This window comes from Cheilinus undulatus, linkage group 2 (assembly GCF_018320785.1).
Source record: "Cheilinus undulatus linkage group 2, ASM1832078v1, whole genome shotgun sequence".
Lineage (NCBI taxonomy): Eukaryota > Metazoa > Chordata > Actinopteri > Labriformes > Labridae > Cheilinus > Cheilinus undulatus.
The window spans coordinates 54,243,535-54,263,323 of NC_054866.1; the positions used below are offsets into that span (position 1 = coordinate 54,243,535).

Sequence of the window (19,789 nt, forward strand, 5' to 3'; positions counted from 1 at the left end):
AGCCAGGACATTTTAAAGTAATGCTTGGGTTTTTTTATGTCTTTATTGTCTTTTTATGTCTTTTCATTTACCCAGAAGCTTGCCTCTGCTCTGCTTTTCCAGTGAGTGAATGTGGCTAAAATCAGATATCAGACGTTTATGAAGTTGCGTGAATGGTGGGAGTTGCTATGGAGACAGGGGAATGACATCCCGCTCTGCCATTGTTTCACAGCTACTTTTCCGTGGTGTGGTTCACAGCAGCAGGTTTACACAGAGGAGACATCAGGACAAAGGAATGATAGATCCATTTATTGGTAAGTAGAGGAACATTTTCAAACATATCAACAGGAAGTTAGTCCTACAAAGTTTTTTAAAGCAGTTTAAGATATTAGTTATCCCTGATTAAAGTTGTGTAGCTGTCCGCCTTGTTAGCTGATGGTTTGTGCTTCAATTATTCCCTGAATGTGATCGTTAAAACGCCTTCCAGACCGGCGCTGTTGTATACCACAAGCAGTGACACAGTTTATCAAAAGTTAAATTACTTTTGAATCTTAAATTGTTGCCTCTTTCTTTGTCTTTCCTCTTGAAGCTAGCCGTTGTGTCGTCCCATTGACGCTATTGATGCCTTTGAATCCCTTACAGCAGCATTTTCAGTGAGCCTGGAACTCGTGTGACTTTTGGGGACTTCATGATCCACACCAGTAAACGCACCATTGAACATCTTTTTTATGCTTTTAATCAAATTACGATCGTTTATTACTGCTAGCTCGAATGCTAACGCGAAAAGCTAACCGCCATATTGTTTACCCTTTGTGAGGGTCTGTCAGCCAATGGCAGGCTGTTCCGTAATTATGTGATCCTGCCTGAATAGAGCATAATGGAGAGAGACAGAGAGCCTGTGCTGCAGCCCCCTGTATTATTGTTATTTTAATATTTAGCAGTAAAACTCAATAATCAGTAGAAAACAACTTTAGGCTCACAGAGATGATGTACGTTATGATTCTATTTGTTGAGTCAAATATTGGCCTAAAATAATTTGCTAGTCTGAACAGTCAGTTCAAAAAGTTCACGCTGGTATCTGATCAGTGATCGGTACGGGCTGATACCCAACCCCTTGGTATCAGAATCGTATCAGGAGGGAAAAAATGGTAAAATAAAATATCTCTAAAAAAAAGAGCTCCAAGTTAAAGAAAAAAATCCCTACCATGGCTTTTTCATTTACCATTTTGCATCTGGAATTTTCATTTCAACTTGTTCTTTGGTTGGGTTTTGGTTTTACAATATTATGTAAAAGAGGAAATATTGAAGTTAAAGGTGCAGTGTGTAATATTTAGCCTAGTAGCATTTAGCTGAACAAACTTGGTAAAATAAAGCGAAACATTTCTAAGACGGTCTATCTAAATATGTGTTTAGTCATCTAAATTCAAAAATAGCTATTTTGAAAAAAAACAACTCAGAGTTAAACCTTCAGTTCATACATAGGGAAGGTCCCCTCCATGGATGCCGCCGTCTTGGATTTTTACATGTTTCCATGGTAACATAGAGGAATTCACATTACAGATACACATTAAATTCAACTGGTTGCCACAGTTTCCAGCTTAGAAATGCAATCTAGAACCCACTTCTAGATGTTGATATTCAGTTTTACACACTGCACCTTTAAGGATAGGGTGCTGAGGCTCCATATAGTCTGCAAAAGGAGTTTGCTGTGTCACAACAATTTCCTACTGACAACAAGAAATGCTAGATGATGCTAGAACATAACAGCATCATTCAAAATGTAGAATATTTATACAAATGAATGGAAATAGTTCTTTATTTTAAAATGTCACAGATTGCTGGATGGTATAGATCAGGGGTTTTCAAAGTGTGGGAGAGTGAGCCTCTCCTAAAAAGAAATTATTCATTCAGTGGACTCCCAAGCACAAAAAGAAATTGAAATTGAAAAAATAAATAAATAAAAAACATTTCAAACATTTCTGTCTAATCTTTAAACATTTTTAACATTAATATTTTTTGGATATTTTGGTTTGCAAATGTCCTAAACATCTACCTTTCCCTCTTATTAGGTTATAATGCCATTAAAGTCCCCTTTTTTATATTTTTGGGACCATTTCGCAACTTCTTTTTGCCACTTTTCCCCATTTTTTCCACTTTTATCCCATTTTTGCCCTTTTTCACATTTTTGCCCAGTAAAGCCACCTTTCATCATGAAATATTCTTTTTTCCCCAGTTTTTTTGCTCATTTTGCGATGTCTTTTTGCCACTTTTTCCCAATTTTTCCCACTTTTTGCCACTTTTATGCCATTTTCCCCCTTTCTTTGCCATTTTTTGCAACGTCTTGTCCATTTAGGCTACCTTATGCCATTAAATACCACTTGTTTCCTTTTTCACAATTTTTGCCTCTTCTTTTTGCTGTTTTTACCCATTTTGCCCTCTTTCACAATTTTTTTTGCCACTTTTTGCCCATTTAAACTACCTTTTGCCATTACATACCACTTGTTTCCTCTTTTTTGCCCATTTTTGCTATTCTTGACTGCTTTTTGCCCGTTTTAGTCACTTTCCACTCATGTTTTGTCACTTCTCACCCATTTCTGCTACTTTCTGACCATTTTTCCTCTTTTTCTCCCCCTTTTCACCCCTTCACACCCATTTCTTGCTGCTTTTTAACCATTTTGCCACCTTTAACCTATTTCTATTGCTACTTCAAGCTGTTTTTGCCACTTTTCACCTCTTAGATTGTGGCTTTTGCAAAGGTTTTTTTCAACAATTTTGCTCTTTGGTTGAGAAACGCTTCTCTATAGCATAGTCTCTGTAGTAACTATAAGTTTATCCATTTAGCTCCATGCACAGCAGAGGTTCGCCAAGCAAATCACCTTTTTTCAGGTTTATGGTTCTGCGCCTCCCCTGAAGCTCTGTGGCGCCCCCCCAGGGGAGGCCCGCCTCTCACTCTGAAAACCACTGGTCTAGATAAAAGTGATCAAATGTTTTAAATCAAAGAGATGAAATCAGAACTAGTCAAAAGTTTGAGACAGATCAGCTTCATGGAGTAACAAAGCCAGTTGATCTTCAGTCAGCAGTGTTTCTTAAACGGGGCCACCACACAGAGACACTGAGCCACCATGAGTCCAGAGCCCAAACTCAGGATAGAGAGGTTCAGTGAATGTGGTGTTGAAGGTGTGGAGGTGGATCAGTGTGTCAGAGGAGACTTTGTAGAAGGACAGATAGCCAGCAGGACAGTCCACATACACTGATACTCTGTGAGAGACTGAGGACGAGGGGATGTTTGTTCTTCTGTTACGGTGCCTGACAGAGTAACCCTTGTCAGAGCAGATCAGACACCAGGACTGAGCATTGAACCCAAAATAACAATGAGCTCTGATTCCTGGCTGTTTGGTTCCTCTGTAACTCAATGATACATAAACATCTCCCCTCCACTCTACCTCCCAGTAACAGCGACCGGTTAGACCAGTCCGGCACAGCACCTGAGTCCACAGGTCATAATCGTCTAGATGATTAGGTGCTGCTCTATATCCTCGCGTAAATGTCACCTTCCTGTTGTTGTCGGACAGTCTGAGGTTTATTTTGCTGTCTGGGTGTATGCGCAGGTCCAGCTCACAGGCGTCTGATGGAGAAAATAAAACAACACAGCTGACAGTTATGAGCTGTTCATTCAGAAACAACTTTACTGACAGTTACTGAGAATCAATCAAACTTATATTTACTGTACAGTATGAAATTGTTGTAGCGGTGGGTGATTGGACAATCTTAAATCATGAAGAAATAGAGCGTCTCTTAGCTGGCAACACCGGAGGAGTCAGGAGGTTGCTGTAGCACACACTATAACTGCAGCTGTCTTCCTGAGTCCTTGAAAAGAGCCTCCTGCTGGCATAGTACTACAATGTTTTTTTTTAACAGCCAGTATGCAAAAAAACTTGCACACTGCACAAAGTGCAGCCTTATTTGATAATCTTGTGACAGTGTCTGAAACAGTTTACTAAGAGTCGAACAGGATTGAAGCCACAGCAGAGGAAAGAGAGGGGAGATGTAATCCTGCTGTTTGTTATTCATTATGGTTGATCTTATCATGCTTTTTCACTGTTTCACCAAGTTTTTCACACGCATCTTCACCTCTCTACACATTTATTTATCTCCATGCTGATTTATTTGTTAAAGGAATTACAACTGGGATTTTGTACAAAGGGAGGTGATGATGACCATGAGGTGCAGACCTACTTCATTATTAAAAATGTTTGGAACAGTATGGGTTCCTGCGTAGCCCTCTCTCATATTTCCTGTCTCTCTTCAGCTGTTCTATCAAAGGCAGGCAAAATGCCCCAAAAATAATCCTTGAAAAAATATGGTCATGTGAAAAAAAATAGGGCACCCTATGTAGGTCTGTGTGTGTTTTTAATTATTTTTGGACATATGGATATTTAATATCAATTTTAACATTACTGGTAGATTCCAGTTATATGGCTCAACAATTAAAACTGAAGAAAAGACTTCAAAATTTTCTGTTAAATGCCATTCTAAAAAAAATGCAATTTCTGGTGGGGAATAAATTAGGACACCCCCCATGTATTCGCTCTTCAGACACAGGTTTACAGCATCAGGTGCACATGACTAGAACAATATTACTAAGCATTTTGAAGGAGGCTTGCCCTATTTAAACCTCACACATTTAGTTTGGTGAGTGTTGAAGTGAGAGTGAACACCATGGTGAGATGAAAAGAGCTGTCTGAGGCCCTCAGAAAGAACAGCAGAGCAGTTTATGAGTCTGGTATGGGTTAAAAAAAGCTCTCAAAAGAACTTGAAATGAGCCATTCCACTGTCCGAAAAATAGGCTACAAGTGGAGGACATTCAAAACAACTGCCAACATGCCCACGTCTAGTGGTCCACGCAAGTTCACCCTTGGAGCAGATTGTAAGATGCTTAACCCTTAGAGCTCGCACACCCCTTTCTAAATTGCTTGGTAACCTTTGAACCGTAAGTCATAGGCAATAACTTGTTTTTTTCCTGTGAAAGCTCTGTGTTGTGCTTTTCTATATATGTTCTTCATGCATTCGTAGCTCTTACAGAACATTTTCTAGTGAGCCCAGAAATTGGCTGACTTCCCGGGGTCTCCCAGGGTTAATAACTTTTGAACCATACGTCATAGACACTCTTTTTTCCTCTGAAAGCTGACCATTTTGCCGTTTGTTTGCTACCCTCGATGTCTCCGTAGCCCTTAAAGATGCCATTCTAGCGAGCCCTCAACTTCGGTGACTTTTCAGGGTCTTTAAAGATTCCATCCATATTTTCCTTTGGCTTTCTCTGGTGGGTAGCGCCATATTTGTTGAGGGCAACATTTAGATTTACAAGCTTTTTAAGAAAAAAGTCCAGACGAGACATGATGGTGAAAAAATAGCTATGAGCTCTAAGGGTTAAAGAAGTCTCCAAAACCTTGAAATGTCATCTCAGGCTCTACAGCAGACTCTTGCTACTGTTGATGTGCATACCTCTACAGCACAGGTGTCAAACTCAAAGCCCGGGGCCAAATCTGGCCTGTGGAACAGTTAAATCCAGCAGCAAGATGATCTCATATTTACTATACCTGGCCCATCAGTATGAGGTCTGCAGATTTCCTATATATAAAAATGTCAACTTATCCTTGATGATTTAAAATTTCCTTGTTAAGTTACAAAATCTGAAAAAGTAAGGAGTAAAAATATTTAGATAAAAATTCAGGAATTTGGGAAAAGAAATTATTTTGTGTTTTAATGTCACATTTTTGATTCAGCATCTCACAAATAGCACTCAAACTCAGGATTTTGACTTTTTTCAAACATATTTGCCATTAAAAAAACATTATTTTCCAATTTTAATTTCATGTTTTGACATTTTTGAACCAAAGAATTTACTTTTCTAAGATTGTGAGCCTTTAAACCTGTCTTTTTGACTAAGGTTTTTTTTTTTCATATTTTATTACCAGTGAAACAAGGCCGAGTTTATGGTTTAAAAGGTGACCCTGTTAGGCCCTCAGGTTAGTCCTGAATCCAGAATCCGGCCCCTGCTGTGATTAAGTGTGATACCCCTGCTCTACAGTCAGAAAGAGACTGCACAAGTTTAACTTGCATGGGAGATGTGCAAGGAGAATCTTTGCTCTCTGAGAGAAACATGAAGGCTAGGCTGAAGTTTGCCAGAGAGAAATTAGACAAAGACCAGGACTTGTGAAATAATGTTCTTTGGACAGACGAGTCTGAAATTGAATTATCTGGACACCAGAACAGAGGACATGTTTGGCATAAACCAAACACAGACTTCCAGGAAAAGGACATCTTACAAAATGTGAAGCATGGAGGTGGAGTCACAGTTTGGTAAGGCTATGTTGCAGCAGGACCTGGTCAGCTCACTTTTATAGAATCCACCATGAAATCTACTGTCTATCAGAGAGTGCTTAAGGAACATGACAACATGACCATAAACGTACCAGTAAATCCACCAAGGACTGGCTGAAAACTAAGAAAAGGAGATTCATGGAGTGGCCAAGTCAAAGCCCAGATCTTGATCCCATTGAGAAGCTGTGGAGTGACTTGAAATGGACTGTACATACAAGAAACCCCTAAAAAATCTAACAGCTGAAAGAATTCTGTGTTGACGAGTGGGTCAAACTTTCCTCAGACCGATGTCAGAGACTAGAAGATGGCTACAAGAAGTCTCACTGATGTTATTTCAGCCAAAGGGGGTAACCCTAGCCATTAGGTGGTAGAATGTCCTAACTTTTCCCTCAGTTAGAAAATGCATTTTAGTCAATATCTTTTGTTTAATGAGTAAAACAAGGTTAGTTTTTGTTGTTTACCTGCGATTAGATTGCTTTCTTTTACAGAGATTAACAAAAAAAAAGAGTAGACATCAATATGGGAACATTTCTTAATAACAAACTGAATATTTAATGGGGTGTCCGCATTTTTTCAAATGACTGTATTTGGAACAATATAATCATTTATTTCCATGCATTTATAGCCCTAAAATCCCGTCCAAAATTCCCAGAATAAACTGTCATGGAGGCAGTTATACACCTTAAATTTAAAATTTGATGGCACCAACACAAAAAAGAAGAGACAGGGCAACGAAAGGATTTAGAGCCCACCGCAGCAGTGAGATTGCACTGGTTAAAGTAACAAATGATCCTCTTGTGATTTCAGACAGTGGGCCCTTCTCTGCACTTTTCCTTTGCATGGTCCCTGTTCTGATTCAAACTGACCCAACTTGTCAGCTCATTGTGCTTGCGTATACCTCTGATGGGTCAGGCTGTGCTGTCACAACATGCATCTTCTGAGGATAAATTCTGCCCTGTGCCTTATCCTCCTCCAGATTCTCCTGAGCAGAAAATAACAGAAATTGGCCGCCAGGACCTAGTTAGTGTTCAACAGACACTGGAGGAATGGTACCATCAGCTGGGCATCCTTGTCCAGGGGGTATTTCGTCTCAATGTATTGCCTATTGAAACTGTCTCTAGACGGGGACCCCTGTTTACTTCCTGGATTTGGAGAGTCATTTCTGAGCTGGAAATGCATACTAATTTTTCTTAAGGATCTGCAGACCAAGACCACACAGAGTGGACAATTCAGGAAACAGAAGGTGCACAGCTTTGTCACCTCTCTCAGTCCATAGTCCGAGACCTCTATACTTTCTTGGGTGAAGTATGCTTATAAAGCATGTACAAGACCATCTCTGATTTGTCACCCTTCCTTTGCTCCCTCAGATGCCAACGTCCCTTGTTTCTTGCAGGTACATAAGTTGGCTGTTCCCTCCGTTCAAGCCCATATGCTACCCTCTGGGGGAAATAAGTGTGGATTCAGAAGCCCATAGATGAAGACTGGGTTTCTAAATTAGCATTAATTTGTGAATCAAACTCACATTTCCTCGGACCAGGTTTCAGTCTTTGAAATCCACCTTGATGTAACCTGGAAGAAAAAAACACCAGAACCTACATCATGCAACTAACCTTTACCCCATCATGAAATAAGAACAGATTTGATTGGTACAAAGTGGAAAAAGAGCGTCTGTCTGTACCTCAGTGTCTCCAGTCTGTAGTCTGGATCCATCAGTCGAGAAGACAGCAGCTTCTCTCCTCCTTCTCCTGGATGATTGTAGCTCAGGTCCAGCTCTCTCAGGGAGGAGGAAGAGCTCAGAGCTGAGGCCAGAGACGCACAACCGTCTTCTGAGATCAGACAGCCTGACAGACTACAGAGAGACAGAGAGAGTTAGAACACCAGTCTGATTTAAATAAGCTTCATTGGCAGGAATCTTACATTTCTTTTTTTTTTCAACTTTATTTATAGTTTTTCACATTTTATAAAGAAACATGATGCAGGAGAAAATAAATACAAACAAGGAACACTCCCCTACCCTACATCGTAACACCTGACAAAAACAAGAGAAGAAAATAATACATACTTAAATTAGATATAATAAATGACAATAACAAACGAATAACAATAATACAAAAGTAAATAAACAAGGTATAAAAATATAAAAAAGTGACAAGCAAATAATACTAAGCATGTGTTTGAGAATTATTATATCCAAAAATGCATGCCTCTTACAAGAGGAGGGGCAACTATTTGCATAAGGTACTATTGATTGACCATTCAATATAACACATTAAAGTGGAAACCTAGATGTGCAGCACCAAAGCAATATGCTGAGAATGGGAAACATACAGTTGCTAGAAAAAGAGTCGCATAAATTTGTCATCAAATGTGTTCCCATCTTCATCTAATTGACAACAATAGACAAACACAGTCTGCTTAAACTAATACTGCACAAAAAATGATATGTTTTCATGTTTTTATTGAACAAAACATGTAAACATTCACAGTGCAGGGTGGAAAAAGTATGTGAACCCCTAGGCTAATGACTGGCTGACCCTCCTCTTGCAGCAATAACCTCAACCAAATGTTTCCTGTAGTTGCAGATCAGACCTGCACAACAGTCAGGAGTAATTTTGGACCATTCCTCTTTAAAAAACTGTTTCAGTTCAGCAATATTATTCAATGTCTGGTGTGCATTGCTCTCTTGAGGTCATGCCACAGCATCTCAATTGAGTTGAGGTCAGGACTCTGACTGGGCCGCTCCAGAAGGCGTATTTTCTTCTGTTGAAGCCATTCTGTTGTTGATTTACTTCTGTGCTTTGGGTCGTTGTCCTGTTGCATCACCCATCCTCTGTTGAGCTTCAGTTGGCGGACAGATGGTCTTAAATTTTCCTGTAAAATGTCTCGATAAAATTGGGAATTCATTTTACCATCAATGACAGCAATCTGTCCAGGCCCTGAGGCAGCAAACCATGATGGCCCCTCCACCATATTTCACAGTTGGGATGAGGTTTTGATGTTGGTGTGCTGTGCCTTTTTTTCTCCACACATAGCGTTGTGTGTTCCTTCCAAACAACTCCATTTTGGTTTCATCTATGGACAGAATATTTTGCCAGTAGTGCTGTGGAACATCCAGGTGCTCTTTTGTAAACTTCAAACGTGCAGCAATGTGTTTTTTGGACAGCAGTGGCTTCCTCCGTGGTGTCTTCCCATGAACTCCATTCTTGTTTAATGTTTTACTTATTGTAGATTTGTCAACACAAATGTTAGTATGTGCCAGAGACTTCTGTAAGTCTTTAGCTGACACTCTAGGATTCTTCTTCACCTCATTGAGCATTCTGCACTGTGCTCTTGCAGTCATCTTTACAGGACAACCACGCCTAGGGAGAGTAGCAACAGTGCTGAACTTTCTCCATTTGTAAACAGTCCGTCTTACCGTGGACACATGAACATCAAGACTGTCAGAGATACTTTTGTAACCCTTTCCAGCTTCATGCAAGTCAACAATTTTTGATCTTAGGTCTTCTGAGAGCTATTCTGTGCCAGGCATGGTTTACATCAGGCAATGCTTCTTGAGAACAGCAAATTCAAAACTGGTGTGTGTTTTTTTATAGGGCAGGGCAGCTTTAACCAACACATCCAATCTCATCACATTGATTGGACTCCAGGTTGGCTGACTCCTGGCTCCAATTAGCTCTTGGAGAAGTCATTAGCCTAGGGGTTCACATACTTTTTACACCCTGCACTGTGAATGTTTATGTTTTGTTCATTAAAAACATGAAAACATTTCATTTTTTTGTGCAGTATTAGTTTAAGCAGACTGTGTTTGTCTATTGTTGTCAGTTAGATGAAGATGGGAACACATTTGATGACCAATTCATGCAGAAATCCAAGAAATCTCAAAGGGTTCACATACTTTTTCTAGCGACTGTACGTCGATCAAAGTTTGTGCATAGGCTCATATAGGCTCACACAAGTATTAATAGATCATAATACAAAAAGAGAAGATAAAGTATTCATACAGTAGGAGGAAAAGAAAGAGTGTTAGTGAATTCCAGAAATGGAGACCAGGTATTAATACATTTCTTTCTGGATTTATATCTATTGTATCTAAGCTTTTCCAGTGGAATTACAGATAGCATTTCTTTTACCCAAGATATAAATGATGTGGGCTTTTCCAACTTCCAGTTGCGCAGAATAAGCCTCCAAGCCTGGAGTGAGGTAAATGCCACAAAGTTAGCCTGAGGGATGGTAATGTTTATGTCCTCATCTGGCACACCAAATATAGCAATTAGTGGATTGGGTTTAACTGTTAACTGGAAGATGCTTGAGAAAGCATCAAAAATGCTGCTTCAAAATGAGTGTAGAGATGAGCATTTATAAAACATATGTCCAGTCCTTGCAGGCTTTTGGTGACATCTTATACATGTAGGATCTGTATTTGCATAAAACCTAGACAGTTTAACTCTGGTGAGATGCAATCTGTGCAGAATCTTAAACTGGATTAGACTATGCCTCACACAGAGCGAAGTTGTGTGAAGGTGTGCCTTGGGCAAAAACAGATTGAAAACCTTTGATTTAAAGCATCATAACAGAGAGATTTGTACCAGAAAACAGACTTTGTCTCTGCTCTTGCACAGAGCATTGGAACTTAAAGTAAGGTCAAGGGGCGGGCTAATAGCGTGAGTGCTTTTCTCCAGTCAGGTTGTAGTATTATTTTTTCTTTTCTTTCTTTTTTTTTTTTTTTTTTTTTAATTTAAGAGGATTGTATTTCTTGTAAACAAAACATGGCTTCAGCTCATTCAACCAACACACCCACACCATCCTACAGCAGATTTTACTGCCTTATTTTCCATGTTTTTGAATCTTAGTTTGATAAATTTAGAGATGTTTTATCTGACTGAAATTTGACCTGATTGGTTCATAACACAGTGGCCTGTCACACAACAAACCTAAATACAGATTTATTATCACTTTAAAGGGTCTTTAAAAATGCAGAGCAGCTATACGTCTGTGGAACTATTAGGCCTGGGCAATATGGCCAAAAAAATCTAATCCCCCATTTTCTTTCAATAAATTCGATTTACAATTTTAAAGATTTATTATTTTTGTGCCTTTATTAGATAGAGGAGGACAGTGGATAGAGTCGGAAACAGGGTCAAGAGTGGGGGAGAGAGACATGCGGTGAAGGGCCTCACGCCGGATTCGAACCCGGGCCGCCCGCGTACATGGGGAGCGCCTTTAACCACTAGGCCACCTGCTCCCCTCGATCTACAATTTTAAACGATTTTTTCTTATCCTTGTTTAAAAAACACATATAAATGACCAAAAAAAAGTAAAAGCATGTTTTTCTTTGATTTTGTGAATTAGGCTAAATGTAACAAATACCAACTGGATTTTCCTCTTGGGTAAGAGCAAGCTGTAATTTGGTCTCAAATATGCACCTTTTTACTGCAAGGAGAGTTTACATCAACACAGACTGGCTGCATTTATTTGCAGAAACCTGTGATGGCATACAGAATTCATATCTGAGCATAACATGAAAAATGATTTTTTTTTAATTATTATTGTTTCTGTATGTTCAATGTTGTGTTACTGCTTCTATAGTTTTAGGTTTCACTTCTGTAATGCTGAGGTGAGTCAAGCGACGATTGACTACACCTTATTTCCTATTGGGGGCTTTCACAATAAAAGCCCTAAATAAATATCAACAGCTACAGACTTTTATCGTGAAGGAATTTTTGGAAGTGGCGTTTTTATCATTGTTCAACTAAGTTTCTGCAGCGGTACCGGCGACTTTCTGCAAAGTGCAGAGTTTACAGCTGCATCTCTTCATACATCTCTGTGTCATTTACTGCCACAGCTCGTTTTCAAACACTGAATATGGATTTATTAAGTGAGTCAGGAGATTCAACACATTTCAAAGTGTTGTGTTTGCGGAATCACTGCAGCGCTGAGCAAAAAACAAACCCGAGGCGGCCCAACTTGTGTTAAGCCCTAAACAGACCGATACATTCGCTCTGCAAAGCGAACATGGTCCTTATTATTTACTGGTTACTTGATACTGGTTTACTTCCAAGTGACCACCACTAGATTTCAGTGCTATTGGCTGCTTTGAGTGTGTGTTTGATGGATGTAGAGCTTTTGTCAATTCTGTAGTGAGACACACTTTCGCCACTCGACTTCATGTCTTTGAGATGTTGGCACACGTTTGTCGTGCTGCTTCCTTTAGTTGTCAGCTTTAAACAAATATTGCAGCGTGCTGTGGTGTGTTCATGGTCCGAAGCTGCAAACCTGAACCAGGTCCAAACAGCTGACGAAAATATACAGTTCTAATGAGACGAAATTCAGCATTTGCGCCGGTAGCCGTGCTGTTGTTTGCGCGTCTCTGTGGTGAAGGAGGGGGAGGGTCTAAACTACGGGAGCCCCAGGGGGAGAGAAAGAGGAGTGCAGAGGAATATCAAAAAATCTAGATTTTTATTTTCTAATTCTTCCTAACAAAAAAAAAAAAACGATTTATCGTTAAAACCGATATATCGCACAGGCCTAGGTACTATACAGCTTCCCTAAACACGTCTTGTATAAAAGAAATCTCAGTGAAATCACTGGAGGCTAGAGGCTCTATTACTGCCGAGTACCTTATGCAGTCTGACTTCAAAAATTCCAAAACATCCTTTTAAATAAGATCACATGATAATTATATTCAACCAGTTTCACACTGACCTGAGAGTTTCCAGTGAGCAGTGCAGAATTTTTATTGCAGTACACAGACGCTTCACTCCTGAATCATGCAGGTCGTTGTTACTCAGGTCCAGGTCTCTCAGACTAGAGGACTGGGAGCTGAGGACTGAGGACAGAGCTCTGCAGCTTCTCTCTGACAGGTTACAGCCACTTAACCTTAAAGTGATGTTCAGTCAGGTAAAAATATAGTAATGATTAAGAACTTAGATGATGTTTGATTATATAATCCCAAACTTACCTGAGAGTTTCCAGGTGGCAGTGCTGACTCTTGAGTCCATCAGAAAGAAGTTTTACTCCTAAATCCTGCAGGTGGTTGTGACTCAGGTCCAGGTCTCTCAGTCTAGAGGACTGGGAGCTGAGGACTGAGGACAGAGCTTCACAGCTTCTCTCTGACAGGTTACAACCACTCAAGCTAAAATGGTTTCCAGTGAGCCAAAATAAAAAATCAGAGTGAGCTGAAATTTAATGAGAGAACTCTATTAACTTGTTCATTACTTACCTAAGAGTTTGTAGTCTACAATATAGACTCCCTAAGCAATCAGACAGCAGCTTCACTCCTGAGTCCTTCAGGTTGTTGTTACTCAAGTCCAGGTCTCCCAGACTAGAGGACTGGGAGCTGAGGACTGAGGACAGAGCTGCACAGCTTCTCTCGGATAGGTAACAACCAACCAGTCTAAAGAAAATCAGAAGTGACATAAAGTGTTTTTGTATGTTTGCATGGTTAAAAATAAAAATAAAAGTAGAGATCTATCGATGTATATGTCTAACATCAGTAACAGCTGATACAAAAACATCAGTCCATCAGAGAATGTGGCGGTACCAATGTCAGTATCTGATGCTCATCTTGATCAATTTGCTTGATGGATTTTAAATTTGTCTCTTCTTTTACGTTACTTTGTGCTTAAATGTGTCACATTGTGCTGTTACATGTTTTTATTTACTCTTGCGTGTTTTATGTGGCCTTTATGTTTCTTATGCTCCCCATATTTTTGCACACTTAATCGCCCCTAATGGGGACAAATAAAGTTCTTGACCGATTGATTGAGCAAACGTAACTGTTGATTGAGAGCTAACATTTTATCAGACAGAGAAGGTTCTCTTTTAGACAAACTTTGACATATTTCCATTGTCAGAAATAAAAGAAATGTTGCGGTGTCAGAGTCTTACACCAAAGGAATCTACATGAAAAACACTGACATCAGTATTAGTTCATTTGGCTAAATTGTTATTGTAAACATTGATATTTGCTAAATTACACGGAGCAACTGTACTCGACAGTAACTCTGTATAGCTTAGTTTCCTTGCTGTTAATTTGAGTTCACTCTCCTTAAAGTGGAAACACAGACTAATTTCTAAAAACTGTCTTGTGGCTAGGGATGGGTACTGAATTTGGTTCTTGAATAGGTACTTACCAAATTCCGTCAGTTCTCCCAATATCGATTCACGTAAAATCAAATGGTACCATGTTTTGGTACCTTAATGCATCCTTGTGACTGGAGAAAGCAGAAGAGTTGTCAGTTTACAAGAGTAATGACGTTGGTAGTAGCTTCCTGAAACAACAAAACAAGCATGGCTGATAGAAGGTCGAAGGTAGCGCTCAGCTTTTCAAAATACGATGCAGATTACGCTGCAATATTTGTGACATGAAGTTAAGGTTTACCATGGCAAAACTTCTAATCCGAGGAAGCAGTGTGATGACTGATGATCCAGATCAGTTCCTGCTGCTTCCTGCTCGCCCCCTCCCTCTCTCCCTCTCTTGTACCAAATCCTTGCTTTAAACACCTTGATTTGCCTGTTTATCATGTGGATGTCAGGAATAAGCATGAGAGAGTCCCTCTTCCTTTCCTTTCTTTTTCTTTGTAAATTTTTTTGGACTGGTTTTCATGTGGGAAATAAACATTGGGTTAAACTATGTTGGAATGTACGACAGTCTTGAATGCACCATGACAGCAGTGCCCGCGAAACTGCAACTGTGTCACCTTTAAATGACATCAGAAGACTCAGGTAGTGGGGAACGCTGCCACTGAGAGAAGAAGACACCAACTCGGACTCTCCAGCAACCCAAACCCCACAGACTTGAATGAAACCTGTCATTGTTTTTGAGTTACATCCCAACCAAACTGAAACTGAACTGAAAGAAAGCTTTGGCTCACCGAACCACGCAATGCTTGAACAACGAACTAGGCCAGATGACCACGGCGTGCAGGTGAGCTAACCCAGCCTGTTTTCCCATACTGAAAACCAGTCCTGTTTTCTTTCCTCTTTTCTTTCTCTTTTCTGGATGTTAGGGCTTTAGGTTTTCGACATTGTTTATTCACCCAGGTTTAGCCCGTAACAATGTCAACCATAGAAATACTAGTATAGAAGATAAAGGGATATGTTTTTTCTCTCAGTCACCTAACAGACACTGGATTAAGGCATGGTACGTATTGCCTAGTGTGAGGTACTGCCTGATGTGAGTGCGTCCTAAAAGTTGCTCTACATCTCTCCAACTCGGCCCAGCTGGTGCTGTATGAAGCGCTCTGTCAGGATGGATTCAGAGTGATTTTGAAGGAGTGACAGAGCCACAGGCTCGTCCTCACTGCTTATTTTCATCGCAGAATGAAACAATTTGCCACTTTCTATGAATTTTTGCTGTGAATACAAATAGAATGTAATGGACTCAGTGTGCAAGGTTCTGGTGCGTGAAGGTTTTTTTTTTTTTTTTTTTTTTTTTTCCAGATTAAAGCTCGGTTACACTTCTGCGTGGACGGCCACATGATTGATTGATGAGTGTGGAGCAGGCTCTGCTTTTATAAAAGAAAGCTGACTTGCTAGTGGTGTTGAAAAAAAACGCACGACGAAAGAAGATGTGCCGTACATGCAGTTCATGATAGAAGATGTTCCTGTGAACTGGTACCATTGTGTTACGGTACCGGGAATCAGTACCGTACCAATTCAAATGTGAAAGGTACCCATCCCTACTTGTGGCTATTATAACTTCTATTACTCATACAACCTTAACTTCAAAAACCCCAAATATCCCGTTTAAGCTGATCATTGAGTCTACACCTACAGAGCTTTGTTGGAGGCTTTGTTCACTGGCAGCAGCCTCAGAAGAGCCTCCTCTGAAGCAGAGTATTTCTTCAGGTCAAACACGTCCAGATCTTCTTCTGATGACAGTAAGATGAAGACCACAGCTGACCACTGAGCAGGAGACAGTTTATCTGTTGAGACACATCCTGATGTCAGTGACTTTTGGATCTCCTTCACTAGAGAACCATCATTCAGTTTATTCAGACAGTGGAACAGATTGATGCTTTTCTCTGCTGACAGATCCTCACTGATCTTCTTCTTGATATACTTCACTGTTTTCTTTTTCATCTTTGAGCCACTTGCTCTCTGGGTCAGCAGACCCCTGATGTGGTTCTGATTGGTCTCTCGTGAAAGACCAAGGAGAAAACGGAGGAACAAGTCCAGGTGTCCGTTTGGACTCTCTAAGGCCTGGTCCACAGCAGTACGGAAGAAGTGTTTGAGCTTCTGTTTGTCTTTAAAAAATTTAGACACCTGGAACGTTGTTTGTTCCTCTGCCATCAGATTAACTCCAGAGCTGAAGAATGTCTGATGGACATGAAGAGCAGCCAGAAACTCCTGAACTTTCAGATGGATGAAGCAGAACACCGTGTCCTGGTACAGTCCTCTCTCCTCTCTGAAGATCTGTGTGAACACTCCTGAGTACACTGAGGCTGCTCTGATATCCATGCCACACTCTTTCAGGTCTGCTTCATAGAAGATCAGGTTCCCTTTCTGCAGCTGCTCAAAAGCCAGTTTTCCCAGAGACTCAATCATCTTCCTGCTCTCTGGACTCCAGTGTGGATCAGTCTCAGCTCCTCCATCATACTTGATGTTCTTCACTTTGGTCTGAACCACCAGGAAGTGGATGTACATCTCAGTCAGGGTCTTGGGCAGCTCTCCTCCATCTCTGGTCTTCTGCAGATCCTCCAGAACTGTAGCAGTGATCCAGCAGAAGACTGGGATGTGGCACATGATGTGGAGGCTTCGGGATGTCTTGATGTGGGAGATGATTCTGCTGGCCTGCTCCTCATCTCTGAATCTCTTCCTGAAGTACTCCTCCTTCTGAGGGTCAGTGAACCCTCTGACCTCTGTCACCATGTCAACACACTCAGGGGGGATCTGATTGGCTGCTGCAGGTCGTGTGGTTATCCAGAGGCGAGCAGATGGAAGCAGGTTCCCCCTGATGAGGTTTGTCAGCAGCACATCCACTGAGGTGGACTGGCTAACATCAGTCAAGATCCCATTGTTGTGGAAGTCCAGAGGAAGTCGACGCTCATCCAGACCGTCAAAGATGAAGACCACCTGGAACTCTTCAAACCTGCAGAGTCCTGCTTCTTTGGTTTCAGTGAAGAAATCATGAACAAGTTCCACCAAGCTCAACTTTTTCTCTTTCAGCACATTCAGCTCTCTGAAAGAGAATGGAAATGTGAACTGGATGTCCTGGTTGGCTTTGCCTTCAGCCCAGTCCAGACTGAACTTCTGTGTTAAGACTGTTTTCCCAATGCCAGCCACTCCCTTTGTCATCACTCTTCTGATTGGTTCATCTCTTCCAGGTGAGCCTTTAAAGATGTCTTCCTGTCTGATGGTAGTTTCTGCTCTGTGTGCTTTCCTGGATGTTGTTTCGATCTGTCTGACCTCGTGTTCATCGTTGACCTCTCCAGTCCCTCCCTCTGTGATGTAGAGCTCTGTGTAGATCTGATTCAGAAGGGTTGGGTCTCCCGCTTTAGCAATCCCCTCAAACACACACTGGAATTTCTCCTTCAGGTGAGACTTCAGTTTCTGTCGGCACACTGAAGCATCTGTTTCTGCATAGATGAAAAATTATGTCAATGAGTGATTCCCATTGAAAGTTTACAGTAACAAAAATGTTTGTCTTAAATCCACTGGATTGTTCTTCCTGCTCAGCAGACAGTCAGCCAGCCCATGCAGCTCCTCTAGCTGCTGGAACAGGACAAGAAATATATTTAATAAAAACTAGTATAACAAGACCATTTGTTAAGAATACTAACAAAGAGAGTGTGAGTGGGAGACGGTATCCAGTTTAAGGACATTTAATGTACAGGCATCTCAAAAAATTAGAATATCATGAAAAAGTTCAATAGTTTTTGTCACTCTTTTCTGAAAGTGAAACCCATATACACACGTGGAAACAATTGTTGGTACCCCTCTGTTAATGAAAGAAAAACCCACAATGGTCACAGAAATCACCTGAATCTGACAAAAGTGATAATAAATAAAAATTCATTGAAAATTAACCAATGAAAATCAGACATTGCTTTTGAACTGTGGTTCAACAGAATTATAAAAAAAAAAAAAAACTCATGAAACAGGCCTGGGCAAAAATGATGGTACCCCTAGAAAAGATTGAAAATAATGTGACCATAGGGACATGTTCAACCAAGGTGTGTCCTCTAATTAGCATCACAGGTGTCTACAAACTTGTAATCAGTCAGTCGGCCTATTTAAAGGGTGACAAGTAGTCACTGTGCTGTTTGGTGACATGGTGTGTACCACACTAAACATGAACCAGAGGAAGTGAAGGAGAGAGTTGTCTCAGGAGATTAGAAAGAAAATTATAGACAAGCATGTTAAAGGTAAAGGCTATAAGACATCTTCAAGCAGCTTGATGTTCCTGTGACTACAGTTGCACATATTATTCAGAAATTTAAGATCCACAGGACTGTAGCCAACCTCCCTGGACGTGGCCGCAGGAAGAAAATTGATGACAAATCGAAGAGACGGATAATACAAATGGCAACAAAAGAGCCCAGAACAACCTCCAAAGACATTAGAGGTGAACTCCAAGGTCAAGGTACATCAGTGTCAGATCGCACCATCCGTCGTTGTTTGAGCCAAAGTGGACTTCATGAAAGACGACCAAGGAGGACACCACTGTTGAAAACAAATCATAAAAAAGCGAGACTGGAATTTGCCACACTGTATGCTGACAAGCCACAAAGCTTCTGCGAGAATGTCCTATGGACAGACGAGACAAAACTGCAACTTTTTGGCAAGGCACATCAGCTCTGTGTTCACAGACACAAAAATGAAGCATACCGAGAAAAGAACACTGTCCCTACTGTGAAACATGGAGGAAGCTCTGTTATGTTCTGGGGCTGCTTTGCTGCATCTGGCACAGGGTGTCTGTGCAGGGTACAATGAAATCTCAAGACTATCAAGGTATTCTAGAGAGAAATGTGCTGCCCAGTGTCAGAAAGCTTGGTCTCAGTCGCAGGTCATGGGTCTTGCAACAGGATAATGACCCAAAACACACAGCTAAAAACACCCAAGAATGGCTAAGGGCAAACCATTGGACTATTCTGAAGTGGACTTCTATGAGCCCTGATTTAAATCCTATTGAACATCTGTGGAAGGAGCTGAAACATGGCATCTGGAGAAGGCACCCTTCAAACCTGAGACAACTGGAGCAGTTTGCTCATGAGGAGTGGGCCAAAATACCTGCTGAGAGGTGCAGAAGTCTCACTGAAAGTTACAGAAATCGTTTGATTGCAGTGACTGCCTCAAAAGGCTATTGAAACTATTACGTCACACATAGCATAGCTCTCTTAAGTCACCTGCGTGGGTCCGACCAAAACAACAGTGGTGGATTACAGGGTTGTGTTCGTGCTGCAGAAGCTACTGAGCTTGTTGTGGC

General features: G+C 40.8%; 1 protein-coding gene across 1 annotated transcript in view; it reads right to left on the bottom strand.

The window, feature by feature from the left end:
* Window positions 1–3,065: 3,065 nt before the first annotated feature.
* Window positions 3,066–19,789, bottom strand: part of LOC121517249 (NLR family CARD domain-containing protein 3-like) — a 28,317-nt gene continuing 11,593 nt past the window's right edge. Inside the window, exons 2-8 of the mRNA XM_041798883.1 lie at window positions 16,136–17,939; window positions 13,580–13,753; window positions 13,319–13,492; window positions 13,063–13,236; window positions 8,039–8,209; window positions 7,883–7,929; window positions 3,066–3,604 (exon numbers count right to left, since the gene is read on the bottom strand). Of these exons, the coding sequence (XP_041654817.1) occupies window positions 3,066–3,604; window positions 7,883–7,929; window positions 8,039–8,209; window positions 13,063–13,236; window positions 13,319–13,492; window positions 13,580–13,753; window positions 16,136–17,939 (3,083 nt within the window). The remainder of the gene's footprint in view (window positions 3,605–7,882; window positions 7,930–8,038; window positions 8,210–13,062; window positions 13,237–13,318; window positions 13,493–13,579; window positions 13,754–16,135; window positions 17,940–19,789) is intronic.